The sequence below is a fragment of the Carcharhinus amblyrhynchos genome, chromosome 18 (genome assembly GCF_965287045.1).
Source record: "Carcharhinus amblyrhynchos chromosome 18, sCarAmb.v2.hapA, whole genome shotgun sequence".
NCBI lineage: Eukaryota > Metazoa > Chordata > Chondrichthyes > Carcharhiniformes > Carcharhinidae > Carcharhinus > Carcharhinus amblyrhynchos.
Window position 1 is genome coordinate 1,293,105 of NC_137341.1, and position 19,446 is coordinate 1,312,550.

The following is a 19,446-nucleotide window of genomic DNA, read 5'->3' on the forward strand; positions in this document are numbered from 1 at the left end:
GCTGCAGCTGTATAGGGCATTGGTGAGGCCGCAGCTGGAGTACTGTGTGTAGTTTTGGTCGCCGTACTTAAGCAAGGATATTTTGGCCTTGGAGGGAGTGCAGAGGAGGTTTACTAGGCTGATGCCGGAGTTGAGGGGGTTGAACTATGAGGAGAGGCTGAATAAACTAGGCTTGTACTCGTTAGAGTTTAGAAGAATGAGGGGAGATCTCATTGAGACGTATAAGATGATGAATGGGATGGATAGGATAGAGGTGGAGAGGCTCTTCCCGCTCAGAAAGGACAGTAGGACTAGGGGGCACAGCCTCAAGATAAAGGGGGGGGCGGTTTAGAACAGAGTTGAGGAGGAACTTCTTCACTCAAAGGGTGGTGAATCTCTGGAATTCTCTGCGCGTTGAAGTGGTGGAGGCTGCCTCGCTAAATATTTTTAAGACGCGGGTTGATGGGTTTTTGATAAGAGAGGGGATTAAGGGTTATGGGGAGAGGGCGGGAAAGTGGAACTGAGCCACGACAGATCAGCCATGATCTTATTGAATGGCGGGGCAGGCTCAAAGGGCTAGATGGCCTACTCCTGCTCCTATTTCTTATGTTCTTATGAATCATTATTAGTACAGATTATATATCTTGGCCAATAACATGTACCCTATGACAGTGTGGGACTACATGATCAGTTCGTAGACCTTAAGGATCTTTCACACAGTCTCCTAATACTTTCGAGACCCTCTGTTTCATGATTTCTTTCAAAGGCTAAATATTGCCGAAACTTTAGCTGAATACAAAGACTCACGAATGCAGTATCCTGGTGAAAGACATTCTTTATTGACCAATGCATGTTGGAGATACAGTATTGGGCAGTCCAACTCTGAATGACAATGCATCCATCGATAATAATTATACATTTTCCAAATTCAATCTTCTCACTCAGTGCTTAGATATGAACCAGTCATCAGTAGTATGAATCAATCATGAGTAATAAATGTTAAATACCCTGACCAATCGCATTCCACCCTCTGACAGCATGGGAGTTTATTGGTCCATTGAATCTGGAGCCCCCTGCCCCTTGTCACTGAGCAACCATAAGAACATAAGAAATAGGAGCAGGAGTCGGCCATCTCGCCCTTCGAGCCTGCCCCGCCATTCAATAAGATCATGGCTGATCTGTCGTGGCTCAGTTCCACTTTCCCGCTTTCTCCCCTTAATTCACCTATCTATCAGAAACCTATCTACCCTTGACTTAAAAATATTTAGCGAGGCAGCCTCCACCACTTCAACGGGCAGAGAATTCCAGAGATTCACCACCTTTTGAGTGAAGAAGTTCCTCCTCAGCCACGACACACAAACCCTAAAATTCAAAGGTAGCTTTCCCACTGTCTCTTAGCAACTTCTATGATACAAATTGTGGGGGTCAAGAGTTCTGGTTCTCATGTCTGTGTAGCACTTTATAATCAGAATGAATTACTCTATTCGTATTATGTTTCAGAACACTACTTCCCTTGACTTGCACAGATAAAAGCTCTGCTCTGTGATTGCATTGTTCCAAAGAATGCGGCCCATCTCACTTAGCTTTCTTCCCATTGTGCCTTAGAACAGCCTGCTTTTGGCCAAGGTGTACAGATCATAAAAATACATGTTTAAATCACAAATATACATTTAAATTTTTAACTGTGTATATGTGTTTCTATGCAGACAGAGCCTCTGTAAAATATAAGGCAATCCACGATTCTTATCCTAAATTAATCCATTCAGTTTTCAGTCTTTATTAGCATTTTGAGTTCTAGATTAGTTAAAATTCTCTAAAATATGTTGAAATTCTCCAGCACCGTTTTATCGGTGCGACATGTGTCCTATTCATTAGAACTGTCTAGAAAGCTCTGGTAGCTCTCAGGTTCAATGTATATTCTATTTATTAGGACTGTGTGGCCTTTGATAAGAGTTGTTTTCCCCTTTGCTCAGTATCTGCATTGGTTTAAAAAATGTGGTTCTTTTTACTGAACTACATCCCATAATGTCATATAAGTACTGTGTTCTTACCCAAGGTATATGAACGTAGAATCCCTACAGTGCAGAAGGAGGTCATTCAACCCATCGAGTCTGCACTGACCACAATCCCACCCAGCTCACTTACTGTACTGTCTGGAGACAATACACATCTCTGCAACCTGTGATCAGTGCTCCTTCCACTCACATTGTCAGCCACTTCAGGTCTTGAACAGCAGGTTAGGTGTAAGGATTCGCATTCTAATCAGTAATCTCTAAACTGTCTGTGCTTCATATGCTCTGTCTGAGGCCAGAACTCTCCATTCACCTGACGAAGAGGGAAACCTCGAAAGCTTGTGAGTTTACTATCAAATAAATCGGTTGGACTAAAACCTGGTGTTGTCAGACTTTTTACTGTGTCATCCCCAGAATACCATGGTCAACTTTTCATGGCCAGTCAACCTAACACATACATCTTTGGACAGTGGGGGGAAACAGGAGCACCCGGAGGAAACCCACGCAGACGTGGGGAGAATATGCAAGCTCCACACAGACAGTGATCCAAGGCTAGAACTGAATCCGAGTCCCTGACGTCAGCGCTGACTACTGTGCCACTGTGCTGCCTTTAATTAATATTAATGCTTATAATACAGAATATGTTTTCACTAATACATGTTTAAACAGTATTTATAGGTTCCCTTATGCAAACAGTATTTTTTGGGCACTTTATAACTTATCTATACTCTATTCACTTTGATCGAATCTACTCTGATCTGTTAGTCGTTAGTCTCAAGTTATTCTAAATTTCCCTCTGACGTATGTCTACCTAATTATGTCCTTGAGCACATATTTTCTGTCCTTGTCTACCAGCCTCCAGACACAGGTATGATAGATATATGTCTGACCAGTTGTGTATTAACCTCCTTTGTCTGCTGGAAAGCACATGGTTTAATTGATGTTTTCTGCGTATAACGTGTGACTGAAACCTCCCGTCATTGAGAGTTTTATGGTCCTCGACTCTTACCTATTTCTGCTTAGAAATGACATCTGGTTTCTCAGAGCTTCCCTGTCTTTCAGAATTTAGCAGTTGAAGTGATTTATAAACTTGTATGATGATTAACCCTTTCACTAACATCAAACTTTTACCTGAGACTTGCGATTAATCAAATAAACAGCCAGCTAAAACTCACCAAATATTTGTCAGAATCATTCAGAAAGCTTCAGGAACCGGGCAAAAGAGTGACACGATTCCAGTAACCAACTGGTGGTATGATATTGGGAATTGGGATACAAATGTATAGATACACCCCATAGATAAGAATCGCTTCAGGCATTGTGATTATTGGTACCATTATGATTTTGATACATCAGGTGGATACATTGATCCTTGTGGATCCAGAACTGGCTTGCCCGCAGAAGGCAGAGAGTGGTTGTGGATGGGTCTTTTTCTACATGGAGGTCGGTCACCAGTGGAGTGCCCCAGGGATCTGTTCTGGGACCCTTGCTGTTTGTCATTTTCATAAATGACTTGGATGAGGAAGTGGAGGGATGGGTTAGCAAGTTCGCCGACGATATGAAGGTCGGTGGTGTTGTGGATAGTCTGGAGGGATGACAGAAGTTGCAGCGGGACATAGATAGGATGCAAGACTGGGTGGAGAAGTGGCAGATGGACTTCAACGCGGATAAATGTGTAGTGGTCCATTTTGGCAGGTCCAATGGGATGAAGGAGTACAATATCAAGGGTAGGAGTCTTAGCTGTGTTGAAGAGCAGAAGGATCTTGGGGTCCGGGTCCATAGGACTCTTAAATTGGCCTCGCAGGTGGAGGATGTGGTTAAGAAGGCGTATGGTGTACTGGCCTTCATTAATCGAGGGATTGAGTTTAGGAGTTGGGAGGTAATGCTGCAACTTTATAAGACCCTTGTCAGGCCCCACTTGGAGTACTGTGCGCAGTTCTGCGCCTCACTACAGGAAGCTATTGAGAGGGTGCAGAGATTTACAAGGATGTTGCCTGGATTGGGAGGCATGCCTTATGAAGATAGGTTGAGGGAGCTGGGACTCTTCTCCCTGGAGAGACGAAGATTGAGAGGCGACCTGATAGAGGTTTATAAAATGTTCAGAGGAATAGATAGGGTGGATTCTGAGGCTGAAATGGTCGCGACGAGAGGACACAGGTTTAAGTTGCTGGGGAGCAGGTACAGAGGAGATGTCAGGGGTAAGTTTTTCACTCAGAGGGTGGTGAGTGAATAGAATCGGCTGCGGTCGGTGGTGGTAGAGGCGAACTCGCTGGGGTCTTTTAAAAGACTTCTGGATGAGTATATGGGATTTAATGGGATTGGGAGTTACAGATAGTTCTATGGCTTGGTAGGTATAGATGTGTTCGGCACAACTTGTGGGCTGAAGGGCCTGTTTGTGCTGTAGTGTTCTATGTTTAAACATTAGAAGGTTGGGATGGAAAGGGGATTAATCGCTTAACTGTGTCCGTTCTGGGATGCCAAAAGCTGACTCTCAGACTCGGTTAGTTACCGATGTTGCAGACAAAGATTTGCCCAGATATTTTGTGCAACTCGTTCTAAACGTTTAAGACACAAGATAAACACTAAACTGCTCCTTTTTCCACTTGTTAGAGTATTGATTACTTGTTACAATGAATCACAAGACTCATAGCTTGCCAAATACTATCCATTGCAATGTGAGGTGATCAATCTCCCTGAGTCCTGGATCCAGGGCTTTCTTACACGATGGTCGTTCCTGCAGGTCCTCACTGCGGAGGCTCCCAGCATCGGGAATGTCCTTAGCAACGTGCACCCATTACCTGGGTCAGTTTGCCGGTTACAAACACAGGACATCGGTTACCCTTGTTCTTCTTATCTGTCCTTGCCTCGCAATCTTCACACTCGCAGCAGTTTCATGTCGAGTACATCTTATCACACACTGCTTACTCAACAGGCTGCTCCAGCAATGACAGCCCCTGTGCGAGTGTAAGATTGGCTACTTTTCCCATCATGCATTGGGATATGTAGCATTTAGCCACCTGGTTACATTCTGTATTTATTTTAAATCTACCTGGAGTGGTGGGAAAATCACTATTTACTCTCCAGGATAAAATAAATGTCCTTCATCAGCTTTTGTGGATCATTTCAGTGGAAATGTGCTCTCCCAGGCTCAGCCCACTGGAAGCAAAGTTGTGAGACCAGCAGAAAGAAACCCTCCCACTTCACCCACTGTCAGAATGAACACGGTTCAGTCCTGGGTGTGATTAACAGCAGCAATAACAGCAGAATCCAACCTCTTCTCAATTGTGAACTCGCTGGTGTGCCAGCAGGCTGGATGACTGAGTGAATCCCTTCCCACACACAGAGCAGGTGAACGGCCTCTCCACACTGTGAACCTGTTGGTGTCGCCGCAGGGCAGATGACGATCTGAACCTCTTTGTGCAGTGAGAGCAGCTGAAGGGCCTCTCTCCAGTGTGAACTCGCCGATGTATCCGCAGGTCGGATGACGTTCTAAACCTCTTAGTACAGTGAGAGCAGCTGAACGGCCTCTCCTCAGTGTGAATGCGCTGGTGAGCCCGCAGATTGGATATTGTTCTAAACCTATTTGTGCACTGAGAGCAGCTGAATGGTCTCTCTTCAGTATGGATGCGCTGATGGATCATCAGATCCTGCGACCTTTTGAATCCACTCCCACAGTCAGAACATTTAAAGGGTCTCTCATTACTGTGAGTGACATTGTGACTGTGCAGGCTGGATGACTGAGTGAATCCTTTTCCACACACTGAGCAGGTGAATGGTTTCTCCTCAATGTGAACTTGCTGGTGTGTTAACAGTTGGGATGAACTGTTGAATGCTGTCCCACTTGTGGAGCAGGTGAACGGTTTCTCCCCAGTGTGAACTCGCTGGTGTTTCATCAAATTGGATGACTGAGTGAATCCATTCCCACATACAGAGCAGGTAAATGGCCTCTCCCCAGTGTGAACTCGCTGATGTACCCACAGGTTAGATGACAGAGCAAATCCCTTCCCACACACAGAGCAAGTGAACGGTCTCTCCCCGGTGTGAATACGTCGATGAATTTCCAGCTTAGATGGGAACCTGAATCCCTTCCCACAGTCCCGACATTTCCACTGTTTCTCCATATGTGGATGTCCTTGTGACTCTTCACAATAATAATCAGTTGAATCTCACACAGAACACGGGTACAGTCTCTCCCCGCTGTGAATGCTTTTCAGTTTGTATAACTCTTTAAAGCTCTTTCCATAGTCAGCGCACTGAAACATTCTCACTCAGGGGTTTGTGTGTCTCGCTGCATTTCCAGTCACACTGATGTTTAAAGTTTTCTCAAGCAGAAAGAACAGAGGAACATTTGTTGTTCTGGATTCAAAGCCTGATGATAATCATGACAGAGTGATTGTCAGATTTTGATGTGACGTTAGGGTTGAGCTTTCTGTCTGTAAATCCTCACCTTCTGATATCCTGTAAAAGTTTACAATAGTCATCAGTGTCAATACAGGATAGAAATCCAGAACAGACAATTCCAGTTTCTATGGAACATTCTTTCCTCTCTCATTCCCCAAAAGCTGTAAATCTCCATCCCACACACTCTCCCTCCATTCTCACCCTGCTGTATCTAATATTCACCCTCCCAATTCTCCTGAAGGTGCTGATTGAGGCTGATTGACAGATCCATGCTCACTGCTTCCTGTCCTGGACACAGAGAGCTGAGAATCTCCATGCAGGCTGCCAGACAGATCTCTGTCTCTATGAATGGACTAACAATGTGTGGGACATACCGACTGGATTCAGTTGCTGCAAGTCCCCAGTTTCCCCCCAGAATGAGAATAGAAATGGAAAGGGGGAGACACTGATTCCCTCCCAGATGTTGCTCAGAGGAGGAAGGTTTAACCTGAAGCTCATTGACCACTTCCGCGTTGTGACGCCACAACCGAGCGCCGCGAAATCAGCCAATCGGAATCGCTCGGCTCCGCGGTGACGTCTCCGGGTTCCAGTGCGCAGGCCCGGCGCGCATTCCCAGGGGGCCCCCCATAGGGGACAAGGTTTCCAGGGCAACCGGCTGGTGGCTCCGCCCAGAGCGAGAAGCCGCTCGGTAGTCTCCCCTCGGGCCCGGGACTGCGCATGTGCGAGGGAGAGGGGAAGGTGCGCATGTGCAGGAGAGTCCGCTCTCTGGCCTTCATGCTGAGGTATTGACCAATGGGAAGAGTTGGAGGACCGGAAGGACTCTGGTCCTCCAGCCAATCAGAGGGCGGGCTTTGTGTGAATGAAGATTGAGCTTCAGACAGACTGAAACTTCCTCCTGTCTCCCACATCTGTGAGTAAAACACTTTCTTTACTCCCCCTTTCCATTTCTTTCCTCATTCTGGGGGGAAACTGGGGACTTGCAGCAACTGAAGGGAAAGGAAGTGAATCCAGGGAGGGAGCAGACTCTGGAAAGATTGGCCCAGGTCTCTCTCTCTCTCTCAGACCGGGAAATGGGTGATTTTTGTCAGTGTTTCCTGTTCACTGATCTCCCATCCACATCAACATGTTATCCCCGCAGCATGAACTTTTATTTGTTGTGGTGACTTTTCAAACACCTTCAGGAAATGTGGGCTGGTTTTCAGTCCCACTTCCCTGGGAATTGAGTTTTTTTCAGAGTTCATCCCACTCTTGTGTCTCTGATTTAAAAATGTAATTTCAAGAGTCCAGGGGCAATATATTCCTGTTAGGATGAAGGGAAAGAATGGTAAATTTAGTGATCCCTGGCTGACTCTGATCAGGTAAAGGGTTTCAGCAATCAGGGACAAGAGAATCACTCGATGCCGATTAAAAAGTGTAAGAGAACACTCAAAAGGGAAATCAGGAGGGCAAACCGAGGGTATGGTATGGATATGGTAGATAAAGTTAAAGGAAATCCCAAGAGATTCTACAGTTATATTCAGAGTAAAAGGGTAGAGGGAGAATAGATCCCCTTAAAAATCAACATGGCCATTTGTGTGTGGACCCACGGGAGATGAGTGAGATTTTTAATGAATATTCCTCCTTGATGTTTACTGTGGAGAACATCATGGGTGCTAAAGAAATTGGGGCTATCGATCGGTTAGGGATGTGACTGAGGATTGGCAAGTGTTGCAATTTGGAAAGTCAAACCAGGGTAAGACTTACACGGTGAATGGGAGGACCCTGGAGAGTGTTGAGGAACAGAGAGACCTAGGAATACAAGTACATAGTTCATTGAAAGCAGCATCACAGGTGGACAGAGTGGTGAAGAAGGAGTTACGCAAACTGGCCTTCATCAGTCAGGGCATTGGGTGCAGGAGTTGGGATGTTATGTTGCAGTCATTGGTAAGGCTGCCCTTGGATTATTGTATACAGTTTTGGTCATCCTAATACAGGAAAGACATTGATAAACTGGAAAGAGTTTGGAGAAGATTTACAAGGGTGTTGCCAGGACTACTGAGCCTGAGTTATAGGGAGAGGTTGGCCAGGCTAGAGCTTTATTCCTTGGAATTTAGGCGAGTGAGGTGTGTAAAATCATGAGGGGCTTGGTTCAGATGAATGCACATAGTCTTTTTCCCAGGGAAGGGGAATTGAAAATTAGAGAGGGGAAAGATTTAAAAAGAACTTCTCCACAGAGGGTGGTGCATACATGGATTGAGCTGCCAGAGAAAGTGGTTGAGGCAGGTTCACAAGTAACATTTTAAAAACATTTGGATAAGTACGTAGCTGGGAAAGGATTAGAGGGATCTGCACCAAATGTGGGCAATTGGAACTAGCTGGGAGGGTACCATGGTCAGCATGGACTGGTTGGGCCGAAGGGCCTGTTTCCGTGCTTTATGATCGGTGCTCCATTTGTTAGCTTTGTTTTTCAAATACCAACTCACGCTATCGGTTTTTATAATTCACTTGGTTGTCAAATTACGGGCACACCAGCGAGTTCACACTGGGGAGAGGCCATTCAGTGTGGGAAGGGATTCAGTGTTTCATCCAATCTGCTGAGACTCAACAAATCTGTTTGGAGTTTGCACATTCTCCTCGTGTCTGCGTGGGTTTCCTCTGGGTACTCTGGTTTCCTCCCACAGTCCAAAGATGTGCGGGTTAGGTTGATTGGGCCGTGCTGAGATTGCCCCTTAGTGTCCAGGGATGTGTAGGTTAGAGGGATTAGTGGGTATAATATGTAGGGGTATGGCAGGTAGGGCCTGGGTGGGATTGTGTTCGATGCAGACTCGATGGGCCGAAGGGCCTCTTTCTGCACTGTAGGGTTCTATGATTCTACATTCACGAGTGATTCCAGGGGTTGGATTCTGCTGTTATTGTTTCTGCTCTCAGTTACATCCAGGACTGCATTTTGTTCATTCTGACAGTTGGTCAATGGGGAGGGTCGGAGGGTTTCTTTCTGCTGGACTGGACAGTCTCATGACTTTGCCTCCAGTGGGCTGATGCTCTTTGAGTCTTGTTGCGAATACCTGGTTTCAAATTTCACAAGGATCACAGAGTGACAGGGTGTGAGGAAGGTCAGAGATATTTAATCAGCATTTCTGTTTGGAACCCCCCAAATGCCCATCCAATTTCCTTTGTAATTGTTTATTGTCTCCACTTCCTCCCCCCTCATAGGCAGCGAGTTCCAGCTCATTACCATTCGCTGCATCAAAATATTCTTCCTCACTCCCCCCCCGCATCTCTGACCCAAAACCTTAAATCTGTGTCTCCCTCGTCCTTGTCCCATCAGCTAATGGGAACAGCTTTTCTTTGTCCACCTTATCTAAACCTGTCAGAATCTTGTCCACTTCGATCAATCTCCCCTCAACCTCCTTTGCTCCAAACCCAGCCTGACACCGATAATAAAGAACAAACTAACAGAATATGTTAATACCTGAAATACCTGAAACCGGTGGATGTGGTGCTTCTTGATTTTCAGAAGGCATTTGATAAGGTGCCGCACAAGAGCTTATTGCAGAAGGTCAGGGGGCATGGAGTTGGGGGTAGGGTGTTAGCGTGGATAGAAAATTGGTTGTCAAATAGGAGGCAGAGAGTGGGTGTCATTGGGTGCTATTCGGATTGGCGGATGGTGACTAGTGGAGTGCCCCAGGGGTCGGTGCTGGGGCCTCAGCTATTTACCATTTATATAGATGATCTGGAGGAGGGAACCGAGTGTATGGTGTCGAAATTTGCTGATGACACAAAGATTGGTGGAAAGGCAAATTGCGCGGAGGGTGTGGAGAGTCTGCAGAAGGATCTAGATAGGCTGGGCGAATGGGCCAGGAACTGGCAAATGGAATTTAATGTTGGCAAGTGTGAGGTTGTCCACTTTGGTAGGAATAATGGTCGGAAGGACTACTACTTACATGGCGAAAAACTGCAGCAGGCGACGCTGCAGAGGGACCTCGGGGTCCTTGTGCATGAGTCGCAAAAACCCAGCTTGCAGGTGCAGCAGGTGGTCAGGAAGGCGAATGGGATGCTGGCCTTCATAGCGAGGGGGATTGAATATAAAAGTAGGGAGGTCTTGCTGCAGCTGTATAGGGCATTGGTGAGGCTGCAGCTGGAGTACTGTGTGCAGTTTTGGTCGCTGCACTTACGCAAGGATATTTTGGCCTTGGAGGGAGTGCAGAGGAGGTTTACTAGGCTGATACCGGAGTTGAGGGGGTTGAGCTATGAGGAGAGGCTGAATAAACTAGGCTTGTACTCGTTGGAGTTTAGAAGGATGAGGGGAGATCTCATTGAGACGTACAAGATGATGAATGGGATGGATAGGATAGAGGTGGAGAGACTCTTCCCGCTCAAAAAAGACAGTAGGACTAGAGGGCACAGCCTCAAGATAAAGGGGGGGCGGTTTAGAACGGAGTTGAGGGGGAACTTCTTCACTCAAAGGGTGGTGAATCTCTGGAATTCTCTGCCCGTTGAAGTGGTGGAGGCTGCCTCGCTAAATATATTTAAGACGCGGGTTGATGGGTTTTTGATGAGCGAGGGGATTAAGGGTTATGGGGAGAGAGCGGGAATCTGGAACTGAGCCACTTCAGATCAGCCATGATCTTATTGAATGGCAGGGCAGGCTCGAAGGGCTAGGTGGCCTACTCCTGCTCCTATTTCTTATGTTCTTATGAAATCAAATGGGAATGTTGAATTTCTGTTTTCAAGATAATGTGACAATAAAGGAATTGGAATAACTCACCTTGGGTTGAATGGAATATATCAATCTGGAATCCACCTACAGTCTGGTGAAAGTCTGGAATGTGTAGCTGGAAATCCCTCCCTGACAGCACTGTGGGTGTACCTACACCTCAGGCACTGTAGCAGTTCAGGAAGGCAGTGTTGGGGTTGACCGTTGCCGAGGCAGCTACACACAGCCACATATTCTGTTATAATTGAAGGAGTGTAGATTGAATGTGAGGCATTATGGGACTGGACGATCTTGACCACATTCCTGTCACTGCTCAGTTTCTGCAATCAGGGACCATTAAAGCTGCTTAGCAGGGAACTGACAGAGGACCCGGTGAGAATATTTACTCAGAATGAGTTAGAATTAAACTCATTCCAGGACCGGCTGGTGTTCAGTGGCTGGGAATCTGTAAAAAGGGGGAATCTGACCAATAAACAAACGGTGCTAGGTAGTTGGTTAAGAAGTTAAGAAGCTTCTCGGGCATTGTTTAAATTATTTTATCATAATTTTGTGAGCCCGAGTGGGGACAGACAGGTCTCTTACTGATCATTTGGAAACTAAGAACAAGAAACTTATCAATAAAATGATTAAAGAAGACAGCCAACGTTTCAAGTCTGGATGACAATTCTTAAAAGTCTTATGAAGGGTGATTCAGACTGGAAACGTTGGCTCTATTCTCTCTCCACAGATGCTGTCAGACCTGCTGAGATTTTCCAGCATTTTCTGTTTCCGATTCCAGCATCTGCAGTATTTTACTTTTATGATAAAATGATGAAATCTGATTGGAATCCCCACGGCCCTCCTGCAAAACAGAGGGAGTGGTGGCAAAAGGAGAAAAAGGATAAGGATGATAAAATCTGGGTTCTGATTCTCTGAGCCCGTGTAGAATTAACAAGTGAACTAGTTTATAAAGAACAAAAGTTACCCATCCCCAACAAACACTGATCAAATTCAAATAATTAGGTTGAGGAATATACAAAAATGAATAGATGAAGTTGAAAATCAAGTTTGTTTTGTTGTTCAGGAAGTTTTTAAAAATTATGTAAAGTGTCATAGTTGTGTGCCAAGTTTTTTCTGCTCACTGCCCATCCCTTTAGATTCTGTAGAAAAGTTAACCCTTTCAGCAGTCAGTTGATTTGTTTTTAAATTGCCCGGAAACTCCTGTCTATTTTAGTTTATAATTGAGGATTTATGGGAAATGTGAAGATTTTAAGCATAGTCTGGAGGAATTTGGAGTAACTGTGAGAGTTTTATCATGTTGTCACCTCAACCCCAGATAAAGAACAAAGATTTTGCAGGTGGTAACGTGTTTGGGATTTTAAATCAACAAAGACTAGATATTGCCAATAAAATCAGAGCTTAGATGTTGGCTTAAGAAAGGTAATGTTATAATGAAGGAGAATCTTGTATCTTATTTTGATCAGGGAGTTGTGAGCTTGTGGTGCTCTGTCTCTTTAAGAAGCTGTGAGAGAGAACGCTGAGGATTTATTGTTTGAAACTTATGAGCTGTGAAGATGTGTCTAATCATTGTTTTGGGCTACATTTCTTAAGCTTTATCTTTCTAATCTTATCTTGAGTTTTTAATTAAAGACATTTCTGGAAGTTTAAAAATGGAACCACTTAAGGATTTCATTTTGGTTATTGTTATTGTAAAGCACATGCTAAGTTTCTCTGCTTGTGTATGGATGATATTTGTGAGTTAAAAGCTTCAAGCTTTGAGGTTTCCTGTCTGTGATTTAAATCAAACAGATTTTAAAAAAGGAAGTGTAATTAATAAAGCTTTTTTTAAAAAGTTATGAATCTAGATACAATTCACATATATGAGAATGAGAGTTTTAATTTGTAATGGTTATTTAAAATTTGGGACATGGGAAATGATTCTGACCATGTTAGAGAAATCTATAGTAGCTTAAAGAAATTTCAACTTGTCAGGGATTTAAAGCACAAATAAAAACTACAAAAAACTGAGTGGGTTAATTTAGATTAACGATCACAGACTGCCATATATTGTTTGCAGAAGTGCTGTGCACAGAGATACATAACCACAGGGGATTTAACATAGAGATACATAACCACAGTTAGGGGATTTAACATTAAAAATGTATTAAAAGATTTAAACATGTATTTTGGATTTTGAAAATGTATTTCAGATTTATTTTATAATTCTGTACACTTTGGCCAAAAGCAGGCAGCCCTGAGGCATAATGGGAAGATAGCTGAGTGAGAAGAACCACATTCTTTAGTAACAATAGAGCCACTGAGTATAGTTTTTATTAGTACAGATTGCAGAAAGTATAAGCTTCCCAGGTTTAGAAATGAATAGAAGTATCTAATTTTTCTGTTGAAGGAAGCTCACCATATTAGTGGAAATTGGACTGTTGAACCCTTCTATTTACATCATTGTGAGACAGTGGGAATGTTACCTCAGAACTTCATGGGGTGTTTAGCAGAGGTGCGAGGCAATAAGAGGAAGGAGCTTCCAGATTATACGGATCAACGATTCCCATGATGTCAGAGGACAAGATGCAGTTGGCTATTTATTGACAATGATTTGTGCCGCTGCTGCCTCATAGCGCCAGGGTCCCAGGTTCAATTCCAACCTTGGCTCACTTTGTAGAGTTTGCACATTCTCCCCATGTCTGTATGGTTGTCCTCGGGGTGCTCTGGTTTCCTCCCACCAAGACGAATAGTTTGATTGGCCACACTAAGTTGCCCGTTAGTGTCAGGAGGATTAGCAGCGTAAATGCTTGGGGTTGTGGGAATAGGGGCTGGGTGGGATTGTGGTCAGCACAGCCTCGATGGGTCAAATGGCCGTCTCCTGTACTGCAGGGATTCTGTGATTGATTTGTACAAATGATAACTGGTTCATATCCAGCCAGGGTACGCCAGTAGGCAGGAGAAGTGAATTTGGAAAATGTATAATTATTACTGACGGGTGTATTGTGATCACAAAGAGGAAAGTCAGCTCTGATTTCTCACAGCCATTGGTCAAATCAAAATGTCTTTCTCCAGGTTACCAGATTCACTTTTTTCAGATAACGACACTCTGTTTACAAGTGAAGTGTTTCAGGAATTCATGTAAAAGAATGGGATACACCGTGTGCGTACTGCACCGTATCATCTGGTTACAAATGGTCTAGCAGGAAGAGCTGTTCAAACTCTGAAGGAGAGATTGAGGAGAATGGCAGGTGATACTTTAAGAGCAAAGCTCTCAAGATTTTTGTTCCAGTGTCGCATCACACCACAATCCACAACCGGACTCTCTCCTGTGGAATTTTTAGGTAGAAGGCTGAAGTCTCATCCGGATCGGCTTCATCCAGATCTCAGAGCAAAAGTGAGCAGGAGACAAGAGAAGCAGAAGGAGGGACACGATTACCGCTACAAAGAGAGGCCGTTCAAACCGGATGGTCAGGTTCACATCAGAAACTTTGGGAGTAACCAAAGGTGGTTCCCGGGAATAATTTTAAACCAAAGTGGTCCAGTATCTGGGGTCGTGAGACTGTAAAATGGAAGAATTGTTCGCAGACACCAAGACCATATTCACTCGCAGTGTGACCCCGAGTCAGGAGGAGTTTCAGAGTCAGCAACCGTTACTGAGAACATGGCAGAGGGTCAGTGCTGCTGTGGACGTTCACCAGGAAGTGGTTCCTGTGTTTCCAGCTTTGCCAGTTGACTCTGCTGTGGGACTGGAAGAGGAATGTTCACTAACTTGCTCTCACGTCCACATTTCTGCTGGAATGTTCCGGAGAAACCCAACACAAGCTGGACGAAGAGCCCCTGACCTTCCAATGAGGCACTTTACAACCTTCTGGACTCAACATTGAGTTCAACAACTTCACACCCTGAACTCTCTCCTCCGTTTTGATGTTTTTTTGCCGAGTGCCAGTCTCCATCTCGTTTTCCTTTTTTTTTGCTCCCAGACAGAGCTGTCCTTTATTCCGCCATTAACACTTACTCTGGGCCAATGCTTTGTTTCTTTACTACAACCATTACCCTCTCCCTTTGCCTTTTGTTCCAGGACATTTAGTCATTTAATCTCACCCACCCTCTAACCAATCCCTGACTTGTTCTACCTGACCCTCCCTCCCTCTCTCACCAGCATCAAACCCATCACATTTCTCCCTCTCTTTAGTTCTGAACTAGAGTTACATTGGACGTGAAACATTCACTCTGTTTCTCTCTCCACAGATGCTGCTGCGTTTTTCCAGTTCTTTTTGTATTTATTTTAGATCTACTTGGAGTGGTAGGAGAAACACTATATCGTGCTCAGGACAAATTAAATGCACTTGTTCAGTTTTTTTGGATCATTTACAAGAAAAGGTGTGAACACTCCTAGAAACCTGTACCATTGCAGCAGGACGAGACAGGGAAAGCAGGAACAGGTCACCGGGTTAGATAGTCAGCCACAATGATAGTGAATGGTCTAGCAGGCCCGAAGGCTGAATGGCCTCCTCCAAAATACTGCTTACGTTTTGTGTCTCTATTTCAGTGGGAATATGCACTCCTATCGGTCAAAAAACCTGTAACTGTTTTTAATCAAATATAGAAGAAGAGTCACAGGATCACTAATTAGCTTAAAATCAGCTAAAATTAGCTAAAAATTTAGCTAACTAATTAGCTAAAAAAAATGTATTAAGCATGAAAAATGCACAGATCGCTCCCTGGTGTGATGGGTGTTTTTTTTTTCAAGGTGTGTAAGTTATTAAAGCTCTTTCTAAATTCACTGAAGGCTTTCACTCGGGTGTGTTTGTGCGGACAGAGCAGAGTAGATTCAAAGGCCAATGGTATTCAGGTCCCAATGAATTGAGTGACTCTGTCAGATGTTGATGTGATGTTTGGTTTGAGATTTCTGTCTGTAAATCCTCACCTTCTGATAATCTGTAAAAGGAGTTTACAATAGTCATCACTGTCAGTGCAGGATAGAAACTCAGAACAGACAATTCTAGTTTCTATGGAACATTCTTTCCTCTCTCATTCCCCAAAAGCTGTAAATCTCCATCCCACACACTCTCCCTCCATTCTCACTCTGCTGTATCTAATATTCACCCTCCCAATTCTCCTGAAGGTGCTGATTGAGGCTGATTGACAGATCCATGCTGAGAATCTCCATGCAGGCTGCCAGACAGATCTCTGTCTCTATGAATGGATTAACAATGTGTGGAATGTACAGACTGGATTCAGTTCCTTTCCCTTCAGTTGCTGCAAGTCTCCAATTTTCCCCAGAAATAAATGGCTCATGCGCAATCCCGGGCCAGCCAGTTGTGCGGTGGGACTGTGGGACTGACGGCCGCCATTACTCAGGAGGAGAATAAGAGGCTTGCATCGTGTCACACTCAATGGGAAGGTGGGAATGTGTGGGGAACAGAGGTTTGTAGTTGGTGAGAGTATAGGCTCTTCTCTCTCAGAATTATATCTTCTACAACGTCATCAAAATGTTTATCAAATTTTGTTTTACAATATTCTTGTCAAACGACTTGTTTAATTACATTTAAGGTTCCTATATAAATACAGGTTGTTGTTTTATTGAATGTGATCTTCCCCACTGTCTCCCAACACAAGACCCTGATCATGGACAGTCTGATCAACCATCTCATTCACACAGCCCAGCCCACCCATTCTTAGTGAATCTCCTGTTCTCAGATTCCCTTGTGATTCTGTTCCTGCTCTCTCTCTCTCCCTCCCTCTCACTGTTCTGAGCTCAACTATGAACAAAATTTTATCAGAATTTTACTCTTGAGACGTTAAACCTGTCAGGAAATTATAACTAGACTGGGTCACTTTAAAAGAAAAGGCTGGGGGAATCATGCATGTTCTTAACATTATGGGAAGTTTTTGATAAACAGAGAGTGTTTCCACTTTAAGGGAACAGCAAAACGATACTGAATGATTAATGGAACAAGGAATTCAGGAGAAACTTATTTCCCAAAGTGTGATGTAATTATGGAATCCACAGGGAGTGGAGGAGACGAATCACATTTAACTGGAAGCTGGATAAACACAGGGAAAGTGAACAGACTGAGAGTTAGATGGGAAAGCATGGAGAGAGACTCAACAGAAATATATTCACTGGCATGGATTGGTGGGGCTGAATGGCCTGTTTCTGGGCTGTCTGTTCAATGTAATTTACCTGGTATTACCTTCAACTCTGACACATAGTCAGTTCCAGGTAAAAAAAGCACCGGTTTCACTCCCAGAAGAACATTTCAGCTCATTTCCTCCAGCTATTGTCCAGTCAATTCCTCGTCTCAGTCAGGAGTCTGAGTGAGGAGCCAAGGTATTCATTTCAACGACAAACATCTCGTGATTTCAATTGTGGTCCCAACACTGATCGCTGAGGCACAACACTAGTCACTGATCACCAACCAGAATAACACCCATTTACCAATTCTGTGAGTTAACCATTCCTCTATCCATGCTAATACATTGCCTGTAACACCATGCACCTTTATCTGATGTAGCAGCATCTTGTCAAATGCCTTCAGGAAATCCAGATACACCACATCCACAGGTTCCCCATTGTTCACTGCACATGTGATGTTCTCAAAGAATTCCACCAAATTATCAAACATCACCTTCCCTTCATGAATCTATGCTGTGATCTTTGGATCAATGGACCTTTCCATTGTCTGCCCCCTCGCTGGGTTCAATTCCCATGGCAGGCGGCACGGTAAAATCCCAGCCCCTGTCTTTTTCAGTGATAAATGTAACCTTTCTTCCATTAGTCTCTGTGTAAAGGCTACAGGATGGAGACTGTCAGGCTCTTAGTTCTGATCAGAAGGTGCTCCAATATGAACCTGACTCATCTGCCATTTGCTAATGCAAGACAGACAATGGATTTATAATTGCTACAAGTCTTTCTCGGGCAGTTTGCTCTTCCACTGAACTGCTGTGTAAATTTCTACATAGGTGACGGGCTGTATGTTGCAGTATTTCTCTGCTTTTTATTCTGAAATGAGTGTGTTTATGTGAATTATACACAGTAGATCAGGTTTCGTTTGATGAAAGCAAATTTTATTGTTCCTCAGGAAACAGCATTTGAAGCAGTTTAACAATTTTTATTGGAAAATGCATGAAGTATGCAAACTGGATTAAACAGCACAGGCTAGGGCAAAATTGTTGGTTGAAAAGAGTGAGGATTTATTGTCACGCAGTTTGAGGAAACGTGTACGCAGCGGTTTCAAGGATGTGAATCAAACTGCGTTCTGCTTCAGTTTGCTGGCTGCGTTTCTAACGATAATGGGAGCTCAGTTCTTGGGAAATGGCAGAGAGCAGCTTGTCCACAGCGCAGTGGGTGGCTGGACTAAAGTCAGGCAGGTGGGTGGCCAAGGTGACCAGGATGCATTCTGAAAGCATCTGTGAAAGAAAAAGATCCAAGAAAAATTAATTCATCTCTTTTAGTCGGAGTGACAAGTGAGTGGAGTGTTGGTCAGAAGGGGGTCCTCACCAACATTTTACATGTAAAATGAACACCAGATGCTGGACTATAATCTTTACAAAGTGATGTGTCAGTTTGAAATGACCAGCGACTGGATGGTCAGAGCTTGTTGCAACGGACACCAGGACAATTCGATCAAATTGATACATACCGGGAAGTTCTGAGGATCCACCAGAAGCCTTTTGCCATGGGTTACTGCAAGAGCCTCCAGGTGATTGTGCAGGTCATCCAAGTGGTCAGCCGCTTTGACCACAGCGCGAATGACCTTTCCACCGTGCTCTTGGACCTTTTGACCGGAAGCACTGTAATCTTTGTAAACAAAGTAAGATTTGGCTCCAGGATGAGTTGCAAACAACCTTCAGGAACAAAAAGAAGACCATTATTCTCTCTTTTGAAACCCCCAACCCCAAACCCATCATTGAAATTGGAATATCTAAAGATTATTCTTCAATGCAAAGAGCTTCATTCGTGTGGAACGCATTGAAATCTCAGGAGATTTCCCCATTCTTTTGCTTTGAGCTCACTGATCTCCCTGCTTTAGAAAGTTGTTGATACTGGGGAGAAAATTTCATTTCGGTTAGCTCACAATTCCAGAGAAAATCAATCCAATAATTACCGTGACAGATTCTGGTCAGAAATGCTTTGAACGGAATGTAAATGTCATGAAATTACCTGGCCAAAGCTTCCGCGCCGTAAGCTTCAGGTGATTTTGCCAGCACCTGGGCGATTTCGCCGATCTTTCGCCTCTCAGTGTCAGTGAAAGTCATGGCTTCAGCTGTTGTGACTCGTTCAGACTCAACACCGTCGCGATACCTCTGGGGTGTTTTCCTCCCCATTTTTATTGCCTTTCTCCGAGACCCGCCCTCCAGCCCGCATTTGCCTGA

General features: G+C 44.3%; 2 protein-coding genes across 2 annotated transcripts in view; both read right to left on the minus strand.

The window, feature by feature from the left end:
- Positions 1–4,346: 4,346 nt before the first annotated feature.
- LOC145355155 (uncharacterized) overlaps positions 4,347–19,446 on the minus strand; it is a 79,046-nt gene continuing 63,946 nt past the window's right edge. The window contains exons 8-9 of the mRNA XM_080207072.1: positions 6,898–7,169; positions 4,347–6,156 (exon numbers count right to left, since the gene is read on the minus strand). Of these exons, the coding sequence (XP_080063198.1) occupies positions 5,270–6,156; positions 6,898–7,169 (1,159 nt within the window). The 3' untranslated portion in view covers positions 4,347–5,269. The remainder of the gene's footprint in view (positions 6,157–6,897; positions 7,170–19,446) is intronic.
- Positions 18,117–19,413, minus strand: LOC145354772 (hemoglobin subunit alpha-like). Its single transcript, XM_080206248.1, has 3 exons — positions 19,235–19,413; positions 18,714–18,918; positions 18,117–18,480 (listed from the first exon to the last, which is right to left on the minus strand). Exons 1-3 carry the CDS (start codon positions 19,396–19,398, stop codon positions 18,355–18,357), a joined length of 495 nt encoding a protein of 164 aa, XP_080062374.1. The 5' UTR covers positions 19,399–19,413; the 3' UTR covers positions 18,117–18,354.